Source organism: Scyliorhinus torazame, chromosome 30 (assembly GCF_047496885.1).
Source record: "Scyliorhinus torazame isolate Kashiwa2021f chromosome 30, sScyTor2.1, whole genome shotgun sequence".
Taxonomy (NCBI): Eukaryota; Metazoa; Chordata; class Chondrichthyes; order Carcharhiniformes; family Scyliorhinidae; genus Scyliorhinus; species Scyliorhinus torazame.
In genome coordinates this window covers 5,802,996-5,830,916 of record NC_092736.1, presented here as the reverse complement: position 1 = coordinate 5,830,916, position 27,921 = coordinate 5,802,996, and the positions used below count along the sequence as shown (strand labels likewise).

Genomic DNA, 27,921 nt, shown 5'->3' with positions numbered 1-27,921 from the left:
TAGGGTGACAACTGGACTGGAAAACCTGGAGCACAATGTCCGCTCCTTGAGTGGTGGTGCCCAAGGCCTAGCTCAGTCTGTGACGGCCATGGCTGAGGGCCTCGACATCATGTCCCAGTTACTGAGGGACATGTGGGCACAGGTGGGCATTGCCGAGCCACTCCAGATTATGGCCCAATCGCTGAGGACGTCAATACCATGGTGCAGACAATGGGGAGCTTCCAGGACTGGCACAGCCAGATAACGTGGAGGGTGTTGGAGTTCGTTCCAGCTGTTCCTCCATCCCATGGAGTCACCCAGGACCCTACGGGCATCCTCAGGGAGGAGGAAGCACTGGAACCCAAACCGGTGCCCGCCACCAAGGAGACAATGGCGGTCTCCAGTTCTTCTGAATCCCCCCTCCTCACACCGGTGCACCTCAAGGGCAGCGGGCAGAATAGGCTGGCACGGTGTCACCTGTGACACCGGTAAGTCGGCCGGGGGGCCCGCCTGCTCCAGAGGGCATCAAAGGGCACAGGGCAAGGAAAGCAGCAGGCTGCCCTCACCTCTGTATCCTGGGGACACACCAAGGCATAGCCGTAGACCACTGAAGGTCAAGACGAGTGAGGAACACTGAGCGGACAGTGGTGAGGTCACTATCTGTAGCTAGGGGGAATAAATCTGTCACAGTAGAACATTCACCATTAAAACATTTCACACCTGATACATGTGAAGCCTCTGTCACGTTAATCTTCACAGTGGATCACCCCCAATACTGAACAAGCATCCAGTCCTGCGGTCTGTTGAACCAACTCTTCCAAAAAGCATCAACCCTTTGGCAATAGACAGACAAGTACGGCGACTCTGGCTTCAAAATGTTACTTAAACATCACCAGAACATCCGACAGCGGCCGAGACAATTGTATCACCGCCAGGGTCAGCTGGTTTGGTCACATTTGCATTGCTGGTTTCGATGTTCACAGGGACTATCACAATCCATCACTGACCTGGCCTCCATCAGGAACTTATTCTTCTGATCAGCTGGCAGACTTTCACGGCACATCTTCACGGCCACAAGGGTGTTGTCGTTCCTCATTCTCCCACTGAACACCTCGCCAAAGTTACCCTGCGGCCAGAAACATTGGGGAACAGTTCAGCTGGGGGGCACAGTTTCAACAAAATTGGATCTCCCATATCGGAGGAGGAATTCTTCCAGAGGCCCCCCCCCCCACCCGAGACCAGTGGGGGCTGTGGCTCATTGAAGATATTCTAGGCTGAGTTACACAGATTCTTGATCTACAAGAGAGTCAAAGGTTATGGTGGGGCCAGCAGGAAGAGAAAATAAGATCACAGACGGGTCAGCCATGATCTTATTGGATGGAAGTGCAGGTTCTCGAGGGGCCAAGTGGCCTACTCCTGCTCCTATGTCTTATGAAAGATGGGTAAAAACCAACAACACACACAAGCCCTCCCCTCCCCCATACCAACCGTGGTAGTACATCAACAACAACAATTGCTTGCATTTATATAGCAGCTTTAATGCAGTGAAACCTCCCGCTCTGCTTCACGGGACTAGTTTCAGACAGAATTTAACACAAATGCTACATAAAGAGATATTTTTTCAAAGAGGAAGTTCTTAATAATAATCTTTATTATTGTCACAAGTAGGCTTACATTAACACTGCAATGAGGTTACTGTGAAAAGCCCCTAGTCGCCACACTCAGCCTGTTCGGGTACACAGAGGGAGAATTCAGAATGTCCAAATTACCTACCAGCATGTCTTTCGTGACTTGTGGGAGGAAACGGGAGCACCCGGAGGAAACCCACGCAGACACGGGGAGAACGTACAGACTCCGCACAGACAGTGACCCAAGCCGGGAATCAAACCCGGGACCCTGGAGCTGTGAAGCAACAGTGCTAACCACTGTGCTACCGTGCTGCCCATAAAGTGCATCTTAAAGGAAGAGAGAGAGAGAGAGGGATAACGACAGAGGTTTAGGGAGGATATTACAGAGCTTGGGGACCAGGCCATCAATGGTGAAGGACTTTGGCGATGAGCAGAAGGCTAGAATTAGAGCGGTGTCACTCTCTCGGAGGGCGTGGGGCTGGGGGAGAAGATAGTGATCGGGAGGGGCGAGGCCATGAAGGGATATGAGAACAAGGATGGGAATTTTAAAAATCAAGGTGTTGCCCGACGGGAGCCAGTGTTGGTCAGTGAGCACAGGGTGGAGGGGACTCGGTAAGGACACGGAGAGCAGAGCTTTCAATGAGGCAACGTTTACGGAGGATCTACGAACAATCTCATGATGATGCACTTTGTAGGGTTTCAGAATGGAGACGAGGGGGGGGGGGCAGAATACAGTTCCTGACACACCATCAGTCACAAGGGCACTTACCCGGCCAATTCGATCTCCTAATAGAACATCTTCATGATCTAATACCCACTTATCCTGCAAAGAAATGCACCACATCAGTATTTAGAGACACCAGCAGCTGTCCCTCTGCTTCAGCCTAGTGGCTGGCTTGAAGACTAAACAGTGAGGGTCTTCAAACTATTCAACTGCAAAGACCAGCACAGTTTGCCTGATATCCATAAGTCACTGGGCAGTAGTTGTGGGGCTGTTGTGTGTTTTTTCTTCTTCCTCATAGCTAACGAAAGATGGATAAAAGCCAACAATGCAGACTAACCAACTCTCCTCCATCCAGCGTTAAACTACAGCAACAATAATGTGGGAGCACTTCAGCCGACTGTCACCTCCACCCAGTGCCACTATTCCAAACTGAGATCCCTTAGCTCAGCAGAGTCAATCAAACCAGCAAACCTCTTCTATGTTTGGCTCCCGGCCGCACTCGACAGTCCCTTTACCACCCATTCAATGTGGAAATTTACTAATGGGGTATGATTGTAATGGTATATTACTGTGAGACCGAGAGAGCGAAAGAGACATAGGTTTAGTGGGCGAAGGAGAGAGAGAGAACAAGAAAGAGAAAGAAAGGTTGCATAGAGTGAGAAATAGGTTAAATGTGAGAAAGCAAGAGATCCAGTACGAATAAGATACTCGTTGAGAAATCCAGAGCAAGAGGGAGAGAAAGAGAGCGTGAGAGAGAGTGTGTGTGTGAGCAAGAGGCAGTGAGAGAACGTGTGTGACAGAGAGAGTAGGAGGTGTTCCGACACCCTGGGCCAGCGCACGGTCAATTCCAGCCCCACTGGCCCGGAGTCATAACGCAATTGGATTAACAAATCATTCTCAGAAAAATACCCAAAATCGTTGGGCCTTGGCTGGCAAATAATTGCCAGGTTATTTACCAGGTTTGTAAATGTATACACGATTACTTTGTATTTATATCAAGAACTATAATGAAATAGGCAGAAAATATAACTGGTTAACTATTATCTAATTCCTGGTCCCCACTTTAACTTGTCTCCCACCCTCTCCACACCCACGGACACACACACATGCGCACACACACACATTCACACACACACACATGCGCACACACACACACACGCACACACACACACACACACACGCGCACACACACACACACGCGCGCGCACACACACGCGCGCACACACGCGCGCGCACACACACACACACACACACGCGCGCACACACACACACACGCGCACACACACACACGCGCGCACACACGCGCGCGCACACACGCGCGCGCACACGCGCGCGCACACACGCGCGCACACACACACACGCGCACACACACACACACACACACACGCGCACACACGCGCACACACACACACACGCGCGCGCGCGCACACACACACACATGCGCACACACACACACATGCGCACACACACACTCAGACGCACACACACAAGACAGACAAACACAGAGGCGAGGAGAGGGGTGAAAATAATAAGGAAAAAGGAAAAAGAGTCTTTGTTCAGATGCTTGTCTTTAAGCAAACCTTCCTTCAAAGTAACTTTGAGATCCAGGTCTCTGTTTGTAGCCTGTAATGATTTTACTGCAGATTCATTCAGGTCTCTGCAGTTTCAGAATTATAGAAACTCACAGCCTTTCCGGAGAGAGAGAGACAGAGAAGAAGAACAGGTCCTTCCCGGGTGCCCAGGATTCAAACTGGGCTCTTTGGGTCTCTGAAAATCATTCCACTCGAGTAGGACCCAATCACTGCCTGTTACCGGGCAGAATACGGCCTTTTGGCCAATTCATTGACCACCAGCCATTCAATCAAACAGGTCCCACCCTGTCTCCCAGGTGCCGAAAAGTCTGGATTCTGCTGTCCAAAGCAAGTGGCACCATTTACTGTGTTGCAACTTCCTGAATTGCTCCTTCTCTCTGCTGCTCGACTTAAAGGCTCATGTCCATTAACCATCCATGGATAAAAATAATAACAGCAGAAATAAAGAAAGGGGAGATAAGGAAATCAGCAGGAAGTGCGTTTAACAGAGGACAGTCTGGTGAGAGTTATAATCAGTAGATGTTAGCGTGTACCTTAACAATTGGTTTCAGCAGTACAGCTCCAGTTTTCTTGGTGACAGGTTGCCTGGTTTTCAATAGGTTGTCAATGAGAAGAGGGATTGTAGAAAAACTCTCACCATCAAATCGATACTGAGACTGTTAAGAAACAGGAGAACAGAGTGGAATTCTCACCGCTGAAGCTCAGCTTTCTTTTCAATCAACATCATTACTTGGAATCGTCAACCAATTTTCTACATTTCGTGTTAATTCATAAAAACATATTGCAATCATCTCTTCATTACCAAGGCTGATTGCTCTCAATGCCTTGTTTCTGTGTTGTCATCTCTATAACTGCATGCTAACACAAGTTGTGTTCAGAATGAAGAGCATCCATGGTGTAGCATGCACAGCATAGCTCATTGTACATTAGTGTTCACCAGGAGAGACACATAGAATTTTATCATAGAATTTACAGTGCAGAAGGAGGCCATTCGGCCCATCGAGTCTGCACCGGCTCTTGGAAAGAGCACCCTACCCAAAGTCAACACCTCCACCCTATCCCCATAACCCAGTAACCCCACCCAACACTAAGGGCATATTCGGACACTAAGGGCAATTTATCATGGCCAATCCACCGAACCTGCACATCTTTGGACTGTGGGAGGAAACCGGAGCACCCGGAGGAAACCCACGCAGACACGGGGAGGATGTGCAGACTCCGCACAGACAGTGACCCAAGCCGGAATCGAACCTGGGACCCTGGAGCTGTGAAGCAATTGTGCTATCCACAATGCTACCGTGCTGACACACATTAATGACCTTACTGATGATTGCATGGAAACAGCTCTCCCACTTTGCACTCTCTCTCTCTTTCTCTATCTTCCCACCACTCCCAAAGGTAGCTCTCTCTCACTCTCTCTCTCTCATCTGTCCAAATCTTCCCAACTCCACCTTCCCTTTCTCAGTTTTCCCTTTAGAAAGTGCTCACACTTCCACAGGCACCAAATACCCAGGTGGCCCATTCGTCATGTGTGAGCCTACACTGTGCACCTCGACAGACTATTCGACCTTAGAGGCATCACAGCCGAGATTGATACTCTGTTTACCCGATGACTGCGCGCACCCCATTGGCTTTGGGAAGGGATCTCTGGAGAAGAAAACCCCTGGGCCACTATCACAACTAATTGTTTCCTCCAACCCAGGAGTCCAATTATAATTCTCCTACCACAAGCTTCACTAACGCACCACACAGCTGGATTCAAGCAATTACTTAATATCAGCTGTTGGGAATAAGAAAGTCCTGAGGGAGGTTTCTAGAACACCAACCTTGTTGCCTCATGCTGCCCTCATACTTACGTCCGCATGTTGAATGATAAAATGGCGGCACTGTCCCGCAGACATCACGGACAGAACATACTCCCCCTTGTTCTGGCTCTCTCGCACCAGGAAGTCTCCCTCGTTGGCCAGAAGCTGCTGAGTTTCCATGCGGGGAATTGCGCCGTGATACCAGGCCTGTTGGCAGAGAGGCTTCTGAACCGCTGGCACAACTGGCAGGAGAGGAGGGAGCTGGAATAAAAAGAATATCTCCCAAATCAGGATCAGTTAAATGATGGGTTGAGGTAGCCTCAATCCAGGCTGAGGCTGTTACGGGTTTCTTACACACTTTGTTCTCAAGACTGTGCCTTGAGAATTATGAAAGACAAATAAAATAAGCTTCAAGCACAGAATCATAGAATTTACAGTGCAGAAGGAGGCCATTCGGCCCATCGAGTCTGCACCGGCTCTTGGAAAGAGCACCCTACCCAAGCCCACACCTCCACCCTATCCCCATAACCCAGTAATCCCACCCAACACTAAGGGCAATTTTGGACACTAAGGGCAATTTATCATGGCCAATCCACCTAACCTGCACATCTTTGGACTGTGGGAGGAAACCGGAGCACCCGGAGGAAACCCACGCAGACACGGGGAGGATGTGCAGACTCCGCACAGACAGTGACCCAAGCCGGAATCGAACCTGGGACCCTGGAGCTGTGAAGCAATTGTGCTATCCACAAGGCTACCGTGCTGCCCCAGGTTGTGGTTTACCACATACCCAAGCTTCGTGAAGTTAGAGATTGGGATGAGCCCGTTCCATCCCTGTGGAATGGTCAACTTGTGGAGTTAAGAAGCAAGTAGGGGGCTGGTGTGTGGTAACAACTGACTCCAACCCTCCTGAGATGGGCGGTGTGAGGTGTTGCCGGAGGGGGCTCAGGGTGGGTAGGTAAAAATCAGCCAGAGCTCTCCCGGGAGGCTATGAGATTTCATTGTGATTGGATATTCTCCAGTCACTGTGTGGAGTTTAGGTCTGATTGAATGTTAGCTAAACTTGTTTGAGCAGAAGAGAATTTCCAAACTAGGCAAGCTAATTGGTGGGTAGTCAGAAAGCTGATCTACTCGATTCAGTTCATCGTCAACCCATTTCAGCTGATGGGAATGGGAGGAGTCCATTCAGCCCTTGGAGCCTGTCCCGCTGTTAGGACACAGCTGATCCGTACTCGTGCCACCACCTGCCCTGCATTGTACCTACGACCCTTTACTTTGCAAAGGTCTACCAGGAAACGTGGGGTTCAGAACTCAGGAGAAGGCGTCGCTTACACTGAACTTCGGTCTGAAGAGTCCTGAGAATTGGTTCTTCAGCGTTTCCAAGGATAACACTCTGATACTATCCTTCCCCTTTGGACAAAAGAGAAACAGTTTAGGTCAAAATCAAAATTGACACAAGCTGGAAATATGCGCCAGGTTCTGTCAGCATTTCTATGGCGAGTTGAAAGGCGCAGGGCCCAGGGATGGACTGGAGGTTTGGAAATTTGACCACTCTTTGAGCTAAGTGGTTGAAGACTCCTAGGCAGCAGTGGGATGTTAACAATCTATGCAGTGAGGCTCCTCAGCACAAACCCGTAAATAATCCCTTTGGTTATTCAACCGGTCTATACCAGTGTTTCTGGTCCACGGGAGGTCCTCCCACCCGACCCACATTTCCCTCTATTCCTTTCTCCATCATGTCTTTATCCAGCTCCCACTTCAATATGTCAGTTCTATTCTCTTCACCCACTCCCTGTGGGAATGAATTCCACATTCTTACCTCTCTCAGGGTGAAGACCTTTCTCCTGAACACCCCATTGGATTTCTTGGTGACGGCACAGTGGTTAGCGCCGCTGCCTCATAGCTCCAGGGGCCGGGTTCAATTCCAGTCTTGGGTGACTGTCTGTGTGGAGTTTGCACTCTCTCCCCATGACTGCCTGGGTTTCCTCCAGGTGCTCCAGTTTCCTCCCACAGTCCAAACGGTTAGGTGGATATAACGCACGGGGTTATAGGAATAGGGTGGAGGGTTGGGTCTACGTGGAAGAGGATTGGTGCAGACTCGATGGGCCGAATGGCCTCCTTCTGCACTGTAGGGATTATATGATACTGGTTTCCCCAACAAGTGGAAATATTTTCTCAATATCGCCCCTATAAGGTCACTCATAAACCTTTTCTTTTCTCGAGGTAGGAGTCCCACTCTGTACAACGTTTCCTGATAACTGTAACCCCTCAGTTCCAGTATCAACAACAACTGCAGCTTGCATTTATGTAGCGCCTTTCGCACAGTAAAATGTTCCAAGTGCCCAATGGGAGCATAATCATGAGTCACAGAAGGAGATATGACCAAAAACATGGTCAAAGGTCAACTATAAGGAGCATCTTAAAGTCTCCGCAAGTGGAAACGTGGTATCTAAGACATTTGGATGATTTCTCTTCAGGTGCTGAAGGGCTTGTTGCACCTTCCTGGCATTTCCTGTTTCCCTCTCAGATTTCCAGCTGAACATGTTGATAAAAGGAAGACTCGCACTTTCCAAGTGCCAGATTGGTTGTCTCCAAGTGCCGAGGAACACGATGGGCGTCATTCTCCGCCGGCGGGAGTCTCCGTTTTGCCGGCGCCCGGGGGTTTCCCGACGGCGTGGGGCTGCCCCACAATGGGAAACCCCATTGACCGGCCGGTGTTACGGAGACTCCCGCTGGCCGGTCGGGGCAGAAATGTGGGGCGGAGAATCCAGTCCCATGTTACTACAAGAGGCTGGCTTGTCCCGAAATGAGACTATGTCCCCACTCTGGCGTAAAAACGGTGGAGTTTTACTCCCGAGATTCCTAGAAAAAAGTTAGACGAATTCCCAGCCCTGCAGGGGGCGAGCAGGGACCCGGAGCGAATGTCGCCGCTTTTGCTGCAGATACTGGCCCCCGCACCTCCGGGTCAGAGGCCGCGCACGGAGGTGACCTCCAGCGACCACGTCGTGTTCCATGGAGGACACAGACCGCGGAGCCAGACAAAAAAAATAAACCCCCCGATCGGCCGCGCGCCGAGTCTCAAACCCTGCTGCCTATAAAGTAAGGCCCCCCCCCCCCCCCCCCTCCCGGTCTCCGATCCACCCGCCCCCAACCAGGGCAGCCGCGGACTGAGTCCCCAGCCGCCCCGCGCAGCACCCTGACCGGCAACAGGTGGTTAGTTCCACGCCGTCGGGAACTCGGCCGATCAGGAGCGGAGGTTTGCTCAGCCGGCCTCTGACAACGGGCCCCTGGTCGCGCGGCGTACTCTGTGATGATGCCGATTTCCAGTGCCTGGAGAATCGCCGGATCGGTGCTGGATTCCCCGCCCCGGCCGAGAGTATGGCGCCGGGACGCAGAGAATCCGGCCCAAGCTCTTTTCTCCACATTGATGGTTATTGAGACTCACAACGGAGGAGTTGGAATAACTGTCCTCCTCGAGCTGCAGGGCTGGAGGAGGCTCTCGGTCTCCAAGATCTTTCAGCTTCTGCACTACGTGTAGTCGCTGGGCCTCTAGCCTCCCCTTGTTACACAGGAGCACCTGGACTTGTTGTCTGCTCTCCTCCAAGGCAAATTTCTTGCTGAAGATGTAAACACTGAAATAGAACAGATGGAAAGTATTTAGTGGGAAACAGGAACCAAAGAACAATGAAAAAATAGGAGCGAGAGTGGACCATTCGGCCCCTCAAGCCAGCTCCGTCATTCAATACAATCAAAGCCCACACAGTACAGGACAGGGTGCTCTCGGGGAGGGTAGGTGGGAGTGGGGAAGATCTCGGAAACTTACCAGGTGATGCAGGAGGAGGAGGAGGCCTCGGTGGTGGAGTTGAAAGGTAAGTGGGAGGAGGAGTTGGGAGAGGAGATCGAAGAGGGGACGTGGGCAGATGCCCTAGGGAGGGTGAACTCTTCATCTTCATGCGCGAGGCTCAGCCTCATACAGTTTAAGGTGCTGCACAGGGCACACATGACCGGGACAAGGATGAGCAGGTTCTTTGGGGGTGAGGACAGGTGAGTTAGGTGCTCAGGGAGCCCAGCAAATCACGCCCATATGTTCTGGGCATGCCCAGCGCTGGAGGAATTTTGGAAGCATGTAGCGAGGACGGTGTCGAGGGTGGCAGGTTCCAGGGTGAAGCCAGGCTGGGGGCTCACAACATTTGGGGTGGCAGAGGAGCCGGGAGTGCAGGAGGCGAAAGAGGCCGGAATTCAGGCCTTTGCGTCCTTGGTAGTCCGGCGAAGGATTCTCCTTCAGTGGAAAGATGCGAGGCCCCCAAGCGTGGAATCCTGGATCAGCGATATGGCTGGGTTCATTAAATTGGAGAGGGTGAAATTTGCCTTGAGAGGGTCGGTGCAAGGGTTCTTTAGGCGATGGCAACCGTTCTTAGACTTTCTGGCAGAACGATAGACATTGGTCAATGGCAGCAGCAGCTCGGGGGGGGGGTGTTACTTTATTTTTGTTTATGTTATTTACACTGGAGGGTCTGAGGGGGGGGTGTATATACCTGTTGTGTTAAGTCGGGGTGTTAATGTTAATTTATTATTTATGTACAGGGGGGGGGAGGGGTTTGGGGGGTTGCTGTTTTAGATTGTGTTTTGTACTTAACCCTGTTGGGTTCTTTTTTCTTTCTCATTTTGTTATTGATATTTTATGAAAACCTTTAATAAAAATTATTTAAAAAAAAAATACAATCAAAGCTGACCTCCTCCCTCAATTCCACTTTCCCTCAGTGTCCAGTGCAGCCACATTCAGCCGGATCCCCGGGGGGGGGGGGGGGGGGAGCTTCCGCGAGGGCTGGGTGGGGGGGCCTGTAGGGCCGCGGATGGCGGGTCCGCGCACAGCCGCTGCCATGTTGTACGTCACGACAGCTGCAGGCTGTCAGCCATGTGCATGCACAGCGCGGGACCCAGCCATTCTCTGGCCTTTTTTGGCGTGGGGGCCGGGAGTTTCACCCGTCGCTGCCGCTACCCCTTCACCGGTGCCGGAATCGGTGAGGGGTCGCACCGATCTTTTCATCGTAAACCTCCCGTGATCCGGCACTTAGCAGCTGGAAAGGAGAATCCAGGGCCTTATTTTTAAACTGTGTCACCTAGTTCTAAATTCCCCCGTGGGGTTAAATATCCTCATAGCTTCCACTCCCTCAGGCCCCCTCAAAATCTTTTACCTTTCACTACAATCACCTCTCGTACTTCTAAACCAATGAATTTAGGCCCGACCTGCTCAACCTCTCCGCAATCCCTTCATCCCAGAAATCCGCCTCGGGGACTTTCTCTGAACCGTTTCAAAGCCAAGTATTATGTCTCCTGAAATAAGGAGATCAGAACCTCACACAGGCCTCCAGACGCGGTCTCACTAACGCCCTGTAAAGTCACATCAAGACTTTTATCCGACTTTTATCTTCCATGACACAAAAATGGCAATCTCCATCAGTGCCTTGTCCAAAGTGAGGGGGACTGTGGGCGGGGGGGGGGGGGGGGGGGGGGAGACAGGCATCTCCCAGCTCAGAGGAAGGAAAATTGGATGGAGAAGGGGGGCATAATCTCCAAGGCTTTCCGATGGGTGGGAACAGGGGGAAACTGGGGACAGGCTTAGTGAGGAAATAAGAGAGAGTCAAGCAGTGAGGAACAAGGGCGAGTGAGAAAGTCAGAGAGACATAAAGTGGGAGTGAGAGAATGGGACGTAAGCAGACAGTGACAATGGAGTTGACAGATATACTGAGAAGACGGGCAGGTGGAGTTAATCCATGAACTGCAAAGGCCTGTTGTACCCAGTGTTCTTTTCCTATTTCTCAAAGTTCGGTTACCATAACACTGACAAAGATCCAGAAAGAAAGCGTCAAAAGAAACCTTTGGGGCTCAGACTGGGATGTGCTCTGATTCCTGAGGAGACGCTGAGCTGTGCCCAGGATATGGGGTGTTCTCACCGTGATTTGAAGCCACTTGACTGTTCCTCTGCTGTTATTTCTGTGGAGATCTGCCTGATTGTTGTCTGTCGGTTGTCAATGGTTCCTGTCAGAGATTGCAACTCTTCCTCGATGGATGTGAGACTAGGGGAACGAAGAGATATAAACAATATCTGGCAGGAATATAGAAAAACCGCTCTGACACCACAATCCCGACGCCATACTTTATTACAAGTGTACAAATGTGCACACTCACGCATGCACACGCGCACACATCATGTTTGCATGTGCATAAATGTGCCTCCATTAGTACATGCACAGTAGTGCTGGAGATGTCACTCACCTATGTTGCACTGATTCGATGGTCAAGTCGTTGAGTTCTAACTCTCCCATCCGCAAATTGTCCACATCCTCCAGAAGGCTAGTGTCAAAGGTCATGGGTGGAGGCACCTCGGCCACTGACCTGTCCAGCAGGGCAAAGAATAAAGAGATTCAGAGTGGGGCAGGGCGATGACAGGCTTCGTTTGGGAATTTCTCACTTTCATAGTCGAGCCACTGGGGGACAGGAAGGTACTGGGTGATGCACGATCAATGACCACTAAAGCGAGGTTGTAGTCCAACTGAAGGCTTTAATAAGCTAGATGTTTCCCCCAGCAGCTCAGGTACAGAATGAGGGCTGCTGGGGCAGCACGGGTTCTTATACCCTGCCTAGCAGGGCGGAGCTATCATACATTCTAACCAATAGAAAGCATACAGTTTCCACCAATGGTGCTTTAGCCTACATTCTAACCAATAGAAAGCATACAGTTTCCACCAATGGTGCTTTAGCCTATCAGGTACCGTTTAACCTAGAATACCACATTCACCCCCTGTTAAAAAAAGAGTCCGGCGGGGGTGGTGGCCTGAAACTACAAAACATGGCAATGTGGTATAATTAGTTATGGAGGTACCGTAATACCTCCGTACAGTGTTTAGTAACTAGTTACAATTCTGATAGCTGTGTACATTTGATGGTTTATATTTACAGTTTACAATTAAAATGAAGCAATCAGTCGATCGGGGGCCCTGGTCGTCCTCTCTGATTGTCGGAGCTTCGGTGGTGACTTTGGTGGAGGCTCGGGCGCCTGTGACTCCGGGAGCGTGGCCTCGATCTCCATGGCAGCTTCGGCACCCCTAGACGGCGCTGGTGGAGAAAACGGTTGACCTGGGAAGGGAGCGCCTGTGGGGGGGGCGTCGGTGGGCAGGGGGGGGCTAGACGGGGCCGGCGGGAGGACCGGTCCTCCTGTAAGGTGCTGCGGTGGAGGGGAGGGTGGGACTGGTGGCTGGGGTGTGCGTGGGGTTCCGGCGGGCGCCAGGTCCCGTAGGGAGACCGTATCATGTCGGCCGTCGGGGTACGCCACGTAGGCGTACTGGGGGTTAGCATGGAGCAGATGGACCCTCTCAACCAACGGGTCCGACTTGTGCGCCCGCACGTGTTTTCGGAGCAGGATGGGTCCGGGTGCTGCCAGCCAGGTCAGGAGCGAGGTCCCAGAGGAGGACTTCCTAGGGAAGATAAGGAGACGTTCGTGAGGTGTCTGATTGGTGGTTGTACAAAGCAGTGACCGGATGGAGTGGAGGGCACCCGGGAGGACTTCCTGCCAGCGGGAGACTGGGAGGTTCCTGGACTGTAGGGCCAGTAGGACGGTCTTCCAGACCGTTCCGTTCTCCCTCTCTACCTGCCCGTTTCCCCGGGGGCTGTAACTGGTCGTCCTGCTCGAGGCGATGCCCTTGCTGAGCAGGAATTGACGCAGTTCGTCGCTCATAAAGGAGGACCCCCTATCGCTATGTATGTAAGCGGGGAACCCGAACAGTGCAAAGATGCTATGGAGGGCCTTGATGACGGTGGTTGCGGTCATGTCGGGGCAGGGGATGGCGAATGGGAACCGGGAGTACTCGTCAATCACGTTCAGGAAGTACGTGTTGTGGTCGGTGGAGGGGAGGGGGGCCTTTGAAGTCCATACTGAGGCGGTCAAAGGGACGGGAAGCCTTTATCAGGTGCACTTTCTCTGGCCGGTAGAAGTGCGGTTTGTACTCCGCGCAGATTTGGCAGTCCCTGGTGGCTGTCCTGACCTCCTCGATGGAGTAGGGCAGGTTGCGGGTCTTGACAAAATGGAAAAAGCGAGTGACCCCCGGGTAGCAGAGGTCCTCGTGGAGGGCTCGGAGGCGGTCCACTTGTGCGGTGGCACATGTGCCGCGGGACAGGGCGTCAGGAGGCTCGTTTAGCTTCCCGGGACGGTACAAGATCTCGTAGTTGTAGGTGGAGAGTTCGATCCTCCACCGCAAGATCTTGTAGTTTTTTATCTTGCCCCGCTGTGCATTATCGAACACGAAAGCAACCGACCGTTGGTCAGTGAGGAGAGTGAATCTCCTGCCGACCAGGTAATGCCTCCAATGTCGCACAGCTTCTACTATGGCTTGGGCTTCCTTTTCGACTGAGGAGTGGTGGATTTCGGAAGCATGGAGGGTATGGGAGAAGAAGGCCACGGGTCTGCCCGCTTGGTTAAGGGTGGCCGCTAGAGCTACATCGGACGCATCGCTCTCGACCTGGAAGGGGAGGGACTCGTCGATGGCGTGCATCGTGGCCTTTGCAATGTCTGCTTTGTTGCGGCTGAAGGCCTGGCGGGCCTCTATCGACAGGGAAAAGCTGTGGATCGGATCAGTGGACGGGCCTTGTCCGCATAGTTGGGGACCCACTGGGCGTAGTAGCTAAAAAACCCAGGCAACGTTTCAGGGCCTTGGAGCAGTGAGGGAGGGGGAACTCCATGAGGAACTTCATGCGTTCAGGATCGGGGCCTATAACTCCATTTCGCACTACGTAGCCGAGGATGGCTAGGCGGTCGGTGCTAAACACGCATTTATCCTATTTGTATATAAAGTTAAGGATTTTTGCGGTCTGGGGGAATTTTCGGAGGTTGGTGTCGTGGTCCTGCTGGTCATGGCCGCAGATGGTGACATTATCGAGATACGGGAATGTTGTCCGTAAACCGTACCGGTCAACCATTCGGTCTATCTCGCGCTGGAAGACCGAGACCCTGTTGGTGACACCGAAGAGAACCCTTAAGAAGTGATAGAGCCGCCCATCTGCCTCGAAGGCAGTGTATTTGCGGTCACTAGTACGGATGGGGAGCTGGTGGTAGGCGGACTTGAGATCCACCGTGGAGAAGACCTTATAATGCGCAATCCTGTTTACCAGGTTGGATATGCGGGGGAGAGGGTACGCGTCCAGCTGCGTAAAACTGTTGATGGTCTGACTGTAGTCAATGACCATCCTATGCTTCTCCCCGGTCTTTACCGCCACTACTTGAGCTCTCTAGGGCTGTTACTGGCTTACCCCCACGAAATGGCCCTTTTTGTCGCATCCCTTGCAGGTGGATGCGCGGGCCTGGCAGCGCTGGCGGGGGTGCTTGGCCTGCCCGCAAAAGTAGTAGCGGGGCCCCTCGGGGTTGCCAGGCCACCTTGCAGCGCACGCCTGTGGGGGAATGGGGAAAGACTTGGGGTTTGCCGCAGAGGGGTTCCACACTGCCCAGGGGGCTGCCGCGCAGTCGGGAACGTAAGCGCGGGCGTTCCTGGAGGCCACGTCCAGGGAGCCTGCAAGGGCCCGTGCCTCCCTGAGACCCAGGGTGTCCTTTTCTAACAGACGCTGGCGGATTTGTGAAGATAACATACCTGCCACGAAAGCGTCCCGGACTAAGAGTTCCGTGTGTTCGCTCGCCGAAACTTTCAGGCAGCTGCAGCTTCTGCCCAACACCAGGAGTGCACGGTAGAATTCCTCCAGCGATTCCCCAGGTGTTTGTCGCCTTGTTGCAAGCAGGTGCCGGGCGTAGACCTGGTTTACCGGGCGAATATAGTGCCCTTTTAGCAGCTCTATTGCTGCATCGAAGTCTTCCGCTTCCTCAATGAGGGTGTAAATCTCCGGGCTCACCCTTGAGTGCAGGACGTGCAGTTTCTGCTCTCCCGTGGGTGCGTTTTCGGCCATCTCGAGATACCCTTTAAAGCACGCCAGCCAGTGCTTAAAGATTGCCGCTGAGTTTGCTGCGTGGGGGCTAAGTTGCAGACACTCCGGCTTGATTCGGAGCTCCATCCTTCTTAAAAAACTAGCTAATTAAATTGATGCACGATCAATGACCACTAAAGCGAGGTTGTAGTCCAACTGAAGGCTTTAATAAGCTAGATGTTTCCCCCAGCAGCTCAGGTACAGAATGAAGGCTGCTGGGGCGGCACAGGTTCTTATACCCCGCCTAGCAGGACGGAGCTATCATACATTCTAACCAATAGAAAGCATACAGTTTCTACCAATGGTGCTTTAGTCTATCAGGTACCGTAATACCTATAATGCCACAGTGGGATCAAACATTCATCTTTGGCTCTGATAGTATGAAGTGGGAGTAACGTGGAGTCAACAGTGGCCTCAACTGCCCCAGACTAGGACTGGGAAGTGTGTTGTTCTCTGCTTTCCCTGGATGGCGTGGATGCGTAGTGTTGAACAACAAGCTTTATTAATGAACAAAACTAATTTATTAACACTACTAAATAAGATTTGTACGTATTCCTAAAGTATAAGGTTACTATATTAAACTATGCTATCTCCAACTACAGAACCCTCAAATACACAACTGATGTCTCCTAGGCCTAACCATCTTCTCCTCTTCTGGACTCTCTCCAGTCACCCTCCCAGAAATCTAAGAGTCAGTGCAATTTATAGTGCTGTCCCTTAGCTCCCTCAAGTGGCTAGTTTTAACATAACATTAACTCTTCACATGCTGCACATTTGTATCATGTCACAAGAAAGGGCGTAAATCAGTCAGGGCTCCTGTTCACCATGATTCTTGTCGGTGCCAGGCTCAACGGCAACAGTACAGCACCAACACTAACCGTCTCAGCTAACATGTGAGGTACGGCGTCCAAGCAAAGTACTGGAGAGCTGGTGAGTGATACTGCCAGTCGGCGTCTTCAGGAGAGGAGCCAGAAGGGGCAGCACGGTGGCGCAGTGGGTTAGCACTGCTGCCTCACGGCGCCGAGGTCCCAGGTTCGATCCCGGCTCTGGGTCACTGTCCGTGTGGAGTTTGCACATTCTCTCCGTGTTTGCATGGGTTTCGTCCCCACAACCCAAAGATGTGCAGGGCAGGAGGATTGGCCGCGCTAAATTGCCCCTTAATTGGAAAAAATGAATTGGGTACGCTAAATTTATTTTTTTTAAAGGAGGAGCCAGGTAGCTATTTATTGCTATAAATATTGCAAACAAAATCCTGCACCCACTTAAATCAGAGATGTGAGCACTGAGTGCCGTGTGCATTAGACGTCTCAGACCTGTTTTGCTCGATGAAGCTCTCATATTCTTTGCGTGGGTCAATGGCCTCGATCGCATCACTGATCTCCCGATGAATGGTCACCACTTCCTCCTGGATCAGGCTGGTAATCTCCTGATATTCCTGCAAAATCTCTTTACTGTGGATAACAAAGGACACCGATTGGAGGACTGCATTTCTCCCCGTTCAAAGATATTCCACAAGGGTTCAAACTGTCACGATTGTCCCCCCCTCCCTTGCCCCCATAACCCATTTAAATTGGGAAATGGACAATATCATGTGGTATTCTTGTGTCTCTCGTTATAATCTCCTCCCAATCCTCAGGTCCACCAAGTCGAACAGATCTGAATATTCTGGTAGGGTGACTGATGTAACATTTGCCTGGCTAGGATCATCACCTGACACCTATTTCCGTCCCCCATGTGCTCCCTGTTTTGTCCGTAGGCTGAATCAGACTCTCTATGATCAGCACTCAACGTAACTTCTTCCACTTCCACAGGAACCAAACTAAGGTGCTGTTGCTGAGTGAGCACTGAGAGTTTCCACTCAATCAACACAAACTCCCTGGGTGTTAAGCAGCGGACAGAGTTATCACAGGGATTACTGGCCTGGAGTGCAGGGAATGCTGATAGATGACAGCATTGTCTGATCCTTCGATGTCATCTCTCCCTGTCCTTAGAACTCACCAAGTGATGGATTGCTCACCCACGGATAGGGAATTGACAATTGTGATACAATTAGTTTTACCCTCATGATGATGTCATGTTGCACCTTAATCGTGCTCAAAATGAGGGGATCCATAAGTGCAAATACTCACACTCACACACTCCCAACTACACACACTCACCACTCACACACTCCCAAATACACACACTCACCACTCACACTCCCAACTACACACACTCCCAACTACACACACTCCCAACTACACACACTCACCACTCGCACTCCCAAATACACACACTCACCACTCACACTCCCACCACTCACACACTCACAAATACACACTCACCACTCACACTCCCAAATACACACTCACCACTCACACCCCCAACTACACACACTCACCACTCACACACTCAACGCTCACACTCCCAAATACACACACTCAACACTCACACTCCCAAATACACACACTCACTCTCACACTCCCAAATACACACACTCAACACTCACACACTCCCAACTACACACACTCAACACTCACACTCCCAAATACACACACTCAACACTCACACACTCCCAAATACACACACTCAACACTCACACACTCCCAAATACACACACTCACTCTCACACACTCCCAAATACACACACTCACTCTCACACACTCCCAAATACACGCACTCAACACTCACACACTCCCAACTACACACACTCACCACTCACACTCCCAAATACACACACTCAACGCTCACACTCCCAACTACACACTCACCACTCACACCCCCAACTACACACACTCATCACTCACACACTCCCAAATTCAAACACTCACCACTCACACTCCCAACTACACACTCACCACTCACACCCCCAACTACACACACTCACCACTCACACACTCCCAACTACACACACTCACCACTCACACTCCCAACTACACACACTCAACACTCACACTCCCAACTACACACACTCAACACTCACACACTCCCAAACACACACACTCAACACTCACACTCCCAAATACACACACTCAACACTCACACACTCTCAAATACACACACTCAACACTCACACTCCCAAATACACACACTCAACACTCACACACTCCCAAATACACACACTCAACACTCACACACTCCCAAATACACACACTCAACACTCACACACTCCCAAATACACACACTCACTCTCACACACTCCCAAATACACACACTCACTCTCACACACTCCCAAATACACGCACTCAACACTCACACACTCCCAACTACACACACTCACCACTCACACTCCCAAATACACACACTCAACGCTCACACTCCCAACTACACACTCACCACTCACACCCCCAACTACACACACTCATCACTCACACACTCCCAAATTCACACACTCACCACTCACACTCCCAACTACACACACTCACCACTCACACTCCCAACTTCACACACTCCCAACTACACACACTCAACGCTCACACTCCCAAATACACACACTCACCACTCACACTCCCAAATACACACACTCACCACTCACACACTCCCAACTACACACACTCAACACTCACACACTCCCAACTACACACACTCACCACTCACACACTCCCAACTACACACACTCAACGCTCACACTCCCAACTACACACACTCACCACTACACACACTCCCAAATACACACACTCACCACTCACACACTCCCAAATACACACACTCACCACTCACACACACTCCCAACCACACACACTCCCAACTACACACACACTCCCAAATACACACACTCACCACTCACACACTCTCAACTACACACACTCAACACTCACACACTCCCAACTACACACACTCACTCACACACTCCCAAATACACACACTCATCACTCACACACTCCCAAATACTCACTCACACACTCCCAACTACACACACTCACCACTCACACACTCCCAAGTACACACACTCACCACTCTCACTCCCAAATACACACACTCAACGCTCACACACTCCCAAATGCACACACTCACCACTCACACACTCCCAAATACACACACTCACCACTCACACTTTCCCAACTACACACACTCAACGCTCACACACTCCCAAATACACACACTCACTCACACCACCAAATACACACACTCACCACTCACACACTCCCAACTACACACTCTCAACGCTCACACTCCCAAATACACACACTCACCACTCACACTCCCAAATACACACACTCACGCACACCCCCAACTACACACACTCACCACTCACACACTCACTCACACCCCCAACTACACACACTCACCACTCGCACTCCCAAATACACACACTCACCACTCACACTCCCAAATACACACACTCACCACTCGCACTCCCAAATACACACACTCACCACTCACACACTCCCAAATACACACTCACTCACACCCCCAAATACACACACTCACCACTCGCACTCCCAAATACACACACTCACCACTCACACTCCCAAATACACACACTCACCACTCACACTCCCAAATACACACACTCATCATCACACTCCCAAATACACACACTCACCACTCACACACTCCCAACTACACACACTCACCACTCACACTCCCAAATACACACACTCACCACTCACACACTCCCAAATACACACTCATCACTCACACTCCCAAATACACACACTCACCACTCACACACTCCCAACTACACACACTCACTCACACACTCCCAACTACACACACTCACCACTCACACACTCCCAACTACACACACTCACCACTCACACACTCCCAACTACACACACTCACCACTCACACTCCCAAATACACACACTCACCACTCACACCCCCAAATACACACACTCACACACTCCCAACTACACACACTCACCACTCATACTCCCAAATACACACACTCACCACTCACACTCCCAACTACACACACTCACCACTCACACACTCCCAACTACACACACTCACCACTCACACACTCCGAAATACACACACTCACCACTCACACACTCCCAACTACACACACTCAACACTCACACTCCCAACTACACACACTCAACACTCACACACTCCCAACTACACACACTCACCACTCACACTCCCAAATACACACACTCACCACTCGCACTCCCAAATACACACACTCACCACTCACACACTCCCAAATACACACTCACTCACACCCCCAAATACACACACTCACCACTCGCACTCCCAAATACACACACTCACCACTCACACTCCCAAATACACACACTCACCACTCACACTCCCAAATACACACACTCATCATCACACTCCCAAATACACACACTCACCACTCACACACTCCCAACTACACACACTCACCACTCACACTCCCAAATACACACACTCACCACTCACACACTCCCAAATACACACTCATCACTCACACTCCCAAATACACACACTCACCACTCACACACTCCCAACTACACACACTCACTCACACACTCCCAACTACACACACTCACCACTCACACACTCCCAACTACACACACTCACCACTCACACTCCCAAATACACACACTCACCACTCACACCCCCAAATACACACACTCACACACTCCCAACTACACACACTCACCACTCATACTCCCAAATACACACACTCACCACTCACACTCCCAACTACACACACTCACCACTCACACACTCCCAACTACACACACTCACCACTCACACACTCCGAAATACACACACTCACCACTCACACACTCCCAACTACACACACTCAACACTCACACTCCCAACTACACACACTCAACACTCACACACTCCCAACTACACACACTCACCACTCACACTCCCAAATACACACACTCAACGCTCACACTCCCAACTACACACTCACCACTCACACCCCGAACTACACACACTCACCACTCACACACTCCCAACTACACACACTCACCACTCACACTCCCAACTACACACACTCAACACTCACACTCCCAACTACACACACTCAACACTCACACACTCCCAAACACACACACTCAACACTCACACTCCCAAATACACACACTCAACACTCACACACTCCCAAATTCACACACTCACCACTCACACACTTCCAACTACACACGCTCAACACTCACACACTCCCAAATACACACACTCACCACTCACACTCCCAACTACACACACTCACCACTCACACTCCCAACTTCACACACTCACCACTCACACACTCCCAACTACACGCACTCAACACTCCCAACTACACACACTCACACACTCCCAACTACACACACTCACACACTCCCAACTACACACACTCAACACTCACACACTCCCAACTACACACACTCACCACTCACACACTCCCAACTACACACACTCAACGCTCACACTCCCAACTACACACACTCACCACTACACACACTCCCAAATACACACACTCAACACTCACACACTCCCAAATACACACACTCATCACTCACACACTCCCAAATACACACACTCACCACTCACACACTCCCAACTACACACACACTCCCAACTACACACACTCCCAAATACACACACTCCCAAATACACACACTCACCACTCACACACTCTCAACTACACACACTCACCACTCACACACTCCCAACTACACACATTCACTCACACACTCCCAAATACACACACTCATCACTCACACACTCCCAAATACACACTCACACACTCCCAACTACACACACTCACCACTCACACACTCCCAAGTACACACACTCACCACTCTCACTCCCAAATACACACACTCAACGCTCACACTCCCAAATACACACACTCACCACTCACACACTCCCAACTACACACACTCACCACTCACACTTTCCCAACTACACACACTCAACGCTCACACACTCCCAAATACACACACTCACCACTCACACACTCCCAACTACACACACTCAACGCTCACACACTCCCAAATACACACTCACCACTCACACTCCCAAATACACACACTCACCACTCACACTCCCAACTACACACACTCATCACTCACACTCCCAAATACACACACTCACCACTCACACACTCCCAACTACACACACTCAACGCTCACACTCCCAAATACACACACTCACCACTCACACTCCCAAATACACACACTCACGCACACCCCCAACTACACACACTCACCACTCGCACTCCCAAATACACACACTCACCACTCACACTCCCAAATACACACACTCACCACTCGCACTCCCAAATACACACACTCACCACTCGCACTCCCAAATACACACACTCACCACTCACACACTCCCAAATACACACTCACTCACACCCCCAAATACACACACTCACCACTCGCACTCCCAAATACACACACTCACCACTCACACTCCCAAATACACACACTCACCACTCACACTCCCAAATACACACACTCATCATCACACTCCCAAATACACACACTCACCACTCACACACTCCCAACTACACACACTCACCACTCACACTCCCAAATACACACACTCACCACTCACACACTCCCAAATACACACTCATCACTCACACTCCCAAATACACACACTCACCACTCACACACTCCCAACTACACACACTCACTCACACACTCCCAACTACACACACTCACCACTCACACACTCCCAACTACACACACTCAACGCTCACACACTCCCAACTACACACACTCAACGCTCACACAGTCCCAAATACACACACTCACCACTCACACTCCCAAATACACACACTCACCACTCACACCCCCAAATACACACACTCACCACTCACACTCCCAACTACACACACTCACCACTCACACACTCCGAAATACACACACTCATCACTCATACACTCCCAACTACACACACTCACCACTCACACACTCCCAACTACACACACTCACAAATACACACTCATCACTCACACACTCCCAAATACACACTCACACACTCCCAACTACACACACTCACACACTCCCAACTACACACACTCAACGCTCACACACTCCCAAATACACACACTCACCACTCACACACTCCCAACTACACACACTCAACACTCACACACTCCCAAATACACACACTCACCACTCACACACTCACCACTACACACACTCACCACTCACACTCACCACTCACACACTCCCAAATACACACACTCACTCACACCCCCAAATACACTCACTCACCACTCACACACTCCCAACTACACACACTCAACGCTCACACTCCCAAATACACACACTCAGCACTCACACACTCCCAACTACACACACTCAACGCTCACACACTCCCAAATACACTCATCACTCACACTCCCAAATACACACACTCACCACTCACACACTCCCAACTACACACACTCACTCACACACTCCCAACTACACACACTCATCACTCACACACTCACCACTCACACACTCCCAACGACACACACTCAACGCTCACACACTCAACGCTCACACACTCCCAAATACACACACCTACCACTCACACACTCCCAAATACACACACTCACCACTCACACACTCCCAACTACACACACTCAACACTCACACTCCCAACTACACACACTCACCACTCACACACTCCCAAATACACACACTCACCACTCACACACTCCCAAATACACACACTCACCACTCACACACTCCCAACTACACGCACTCATCACTCTCACACTCCCAACTTCACACACTCCCAAATACACACACTCATCACTCACACACTCCCAAATACACACTCACACACTCCCAACTACACACACTCACCACTCACACACTCCCAAATACACACACTCACCACTCACACACTCCCAAATACACACACTCACCACTCACACACTCCCAAATGCACACACTCACTCACACCCCCAAATACACACACTCACCACTCACACACTCCCAACTACACACACTCACCACTCACACACTCCCAAATATACACACTCATCACTCACACACTCCCAAATACACACTCACACACTCCCAACTACACACACTCACCACTCACACACTCCCAACTACACACACTCAACGCTCACACTCCCAAATACACACACTCACCACTCACACCCCCAAATACACACACTCACCACTCACACCCCCTAATACACACACTCACCACTCACACCCCCAAATACACACACTCACCACTCACACCCCCAAATACACACACTCACACCTACACACACTCACCACTCACACTCCCAAATACACACACTCACCACTCACACTCCCAAATACACACACACACCACTCACACTCCCAAATACACACACTCACCACTCACACCCCCAAATACACACACTCAACACGCACACACTCCCAAATACACACACTCAACACTCACACACTCCCAAATACACACTCACCACTCACACCCCCAAATACACACACTCAACACTCACACACTCCCAAATACACACTCACCACTCACACACTCCCAAATACACACACTCACCGCTCACACTCCCAAATACACACACTCCCAAATACACACACTCACTCACACACTCACCACTCACACACTCACCACTCACACACTCCCAAATACACACTCACCACTCACACACTCCCAACTACACACACTCCCAACTACACACACTCACCACTCACACACTCACCACTCACACACTCACCACTCACACATTCCCAAATACACACACTCACCACTCACACACTCCCAAATATACACACTCATCACTCACACACTCCCAAATACACACTCACACACTCCCAACTACACACACTCACCACTCACACACTCCCAACTACACACACTCAACGCTCACACTCCCAAATACACACACTCACCACTCACACCCCCAAATACACACACTCACCACTCACACCCCCAAATACACACACTCACCACTCACACCCCCAAATACACACACTCACCACTCACACCCCCAAATACACACACTCACACCTACACACACTCACCACTCACACTCCCAAATACACACACTCACCACTCACACTCCCAAATACACACACTCACCACTCACACTCCCAAATACACACACTCACCACTCACACCCCCAAATACACACACTCAACACTCACACACTCCCAAATACACACACTCAACACTCACACACTCCCAAATACACACACTCAACACTCACACACTCCCAAATACACACTCACCACTCACACCCCCAAATACACACACTCAACACTCACACACTCCCAAATACACACTCACCACTCACACACTCCCAAATACACACACTCACCGCTCACACTCCCAAATACACACACTCACTCTCACACACTCCCAAATACACACACTCACTCTCACACACTCCCAAATACACACACTCACTCTCACACACGCCCAAATACACGCACTCAACACTCACACACTCCCAACTACACACACTCACCACTCACACTCCCAAATACACACACTCAACGCTCACACTCCCAACTACACACTCACCACTCACACCCCCAACTACACACACTCCCAAATTCACACACTCACCACTCACACTCCCAACTACACACACTCACCACTCACACTCCCAACTTCACACACTCCCAACTACACACACTCAACGCTCACACTCCCAAATACACACACTCACCACTCACACTCCCAAATACACACACTCACCACTCACACACTCCCAACTACACACACTCAACACTCACACACTCCCAACTACACACACTCACCACTCACACACTCCCAACTACACACACTCAACGCTCACACTCCCAACTACACACACTCACCACTACACACACTCCCAAATACACACACTCACCACTCACACACTCCCAAATACACACACTCACCACTCACACACACTCCCAACTACACACACACTCCCAACTACACACACACTCCCAAATACACACACTCACCACTCACACACTCTCAACTACACACACTCAACACTCACACACTCCCAACTACACACACTCACTCACACACTCCCAAATACACACACTCATCACTCACACACTCCCAAATACACACTCACACACTCCCAACTACACACACTCACCACTCACACACTCCCAAGTACACACACTCACCACTCTCACTCCCAAATACACACACTCAACGCTCACACACTCCCAAATACACACACTCACCACTCACACACTCCCAAATACACACACTCACCACTCACACTTTCCCAACTACACACACTCAACGCTCACACACTCCCAAATACACACACTCACTCACACCACCAAATACACACACTCACCACTCACACACTCCCAACTACACACACTCACCACTCACACACTCCCAACTACACACACTCAACGCTCACACTCCCAACTACACACACTCACCACTACACACACTCCCAAATACACACACTCAACACTCACACACTCCCAAATACACACACTCACCACTCACACACTCCCAACTACACACACACTCCCAACTACACACACTCCCAAATACACACACTCCCAAATACACACACTCACCACTCACACACTCTCAACTACACACACTCACCACTCACACACTCCCAACTACACACATTCACTCACACACTCCCAAATACACACACTCATCACTCACACACTCCCAAATACACACTCACACACTCCCAACTACACACACTCACCACTCACACACTCCCAAGTACACACACTCACCACTCTCACTCCCAAATACACACACTCAACGCTCACACTCCCAAATACACACACTCACCACTCACACACTCCCAACTACACACACTCACCACTCACACTCCCAAATACACACACTCACCACTCACACACTCACCACTACACACACTCACCACTCACACTCACCACTCACACACTCCCAAATACACACACTCACTCACACCCCCAAATACACTCACTCACCACTCACACACTCCCAACTACACACACTCAACGCTCACACTCCCAAATACACACACTCAGCACTCACACACTCCCAACTACACACACTCAACGCTCACACACTCCCAAATACACTCATCACTCACACTCCCAAATACACACACTCACCACTCACACACTCCCAACTACACACACTCACTCACACACTCCCAACTACACACACTCATCACTCACACACTCACCACTCACACACTCCCAACGACACACACTCAACGCTCACACACTCAACGCTCACACACTCCCAAATACACACACCTACCACTCACACACTCCCAAATACACACACTCACCACTCACACACTCCCAACTACACACACTCAACACTCACACTCCCAACTACACACACTCACCACTCACACACTCCCAAAT

At 50.7% G+C, this 27,921-nt stretch overlaps 1 protein-coding gene across 1 annotated transcript in view; it reads right to left on the bottom strand.

The window, feature by feature from the left end:
• The window catches only part of fes (FES proto-oncogene, tyrosine kinase), a 146,935-nt gene that overhangs the window by 56,477 nt on the left and 62,537 nt on the right, over positions 1 to 27,921 (bottom strand). The window contains exons 6-14 of the mRNA XM_072492703.1: positions 17,008 to 17,145; positions 12,005 to 12,124; positions 11,683 to 11,805; positions 9,174 to 9,360; positions 7,061 to 7,138; positions 5,780 to 5,989; positions 4,457 to 4,579; positions 2,377 to 2,430; positions 987 to 1,105 (exon numbers count right to left, since the gene is read on the bottom strand). Coding sequence (XP_072348804.1) covers positions 987 to 1,105; positions 2,377 to 2,430; positions 4,457 to 4,579; positions 5,780 to 5,989; positions 7,061 to 7,138; positions 9,174 to 9,360; positions 11,683 to 11,805; positions 12,005 to 12,124; positions 17,008 to 17,145 — 1,152 coding nt within the window. The remainder of the gene's footprint in view (positions 1 to 986; positions 1,106 to 2,376; positions 2,431 to 4,456; positions 4,580 to 5,779; positions 5,990 to 7,060; positions 7,139 to 9,173; positions 9,361 to 11,682; positions 11,806 to 12,004; positions 12,125 to 17,007; positions 17,146 to 27,921) is intronic.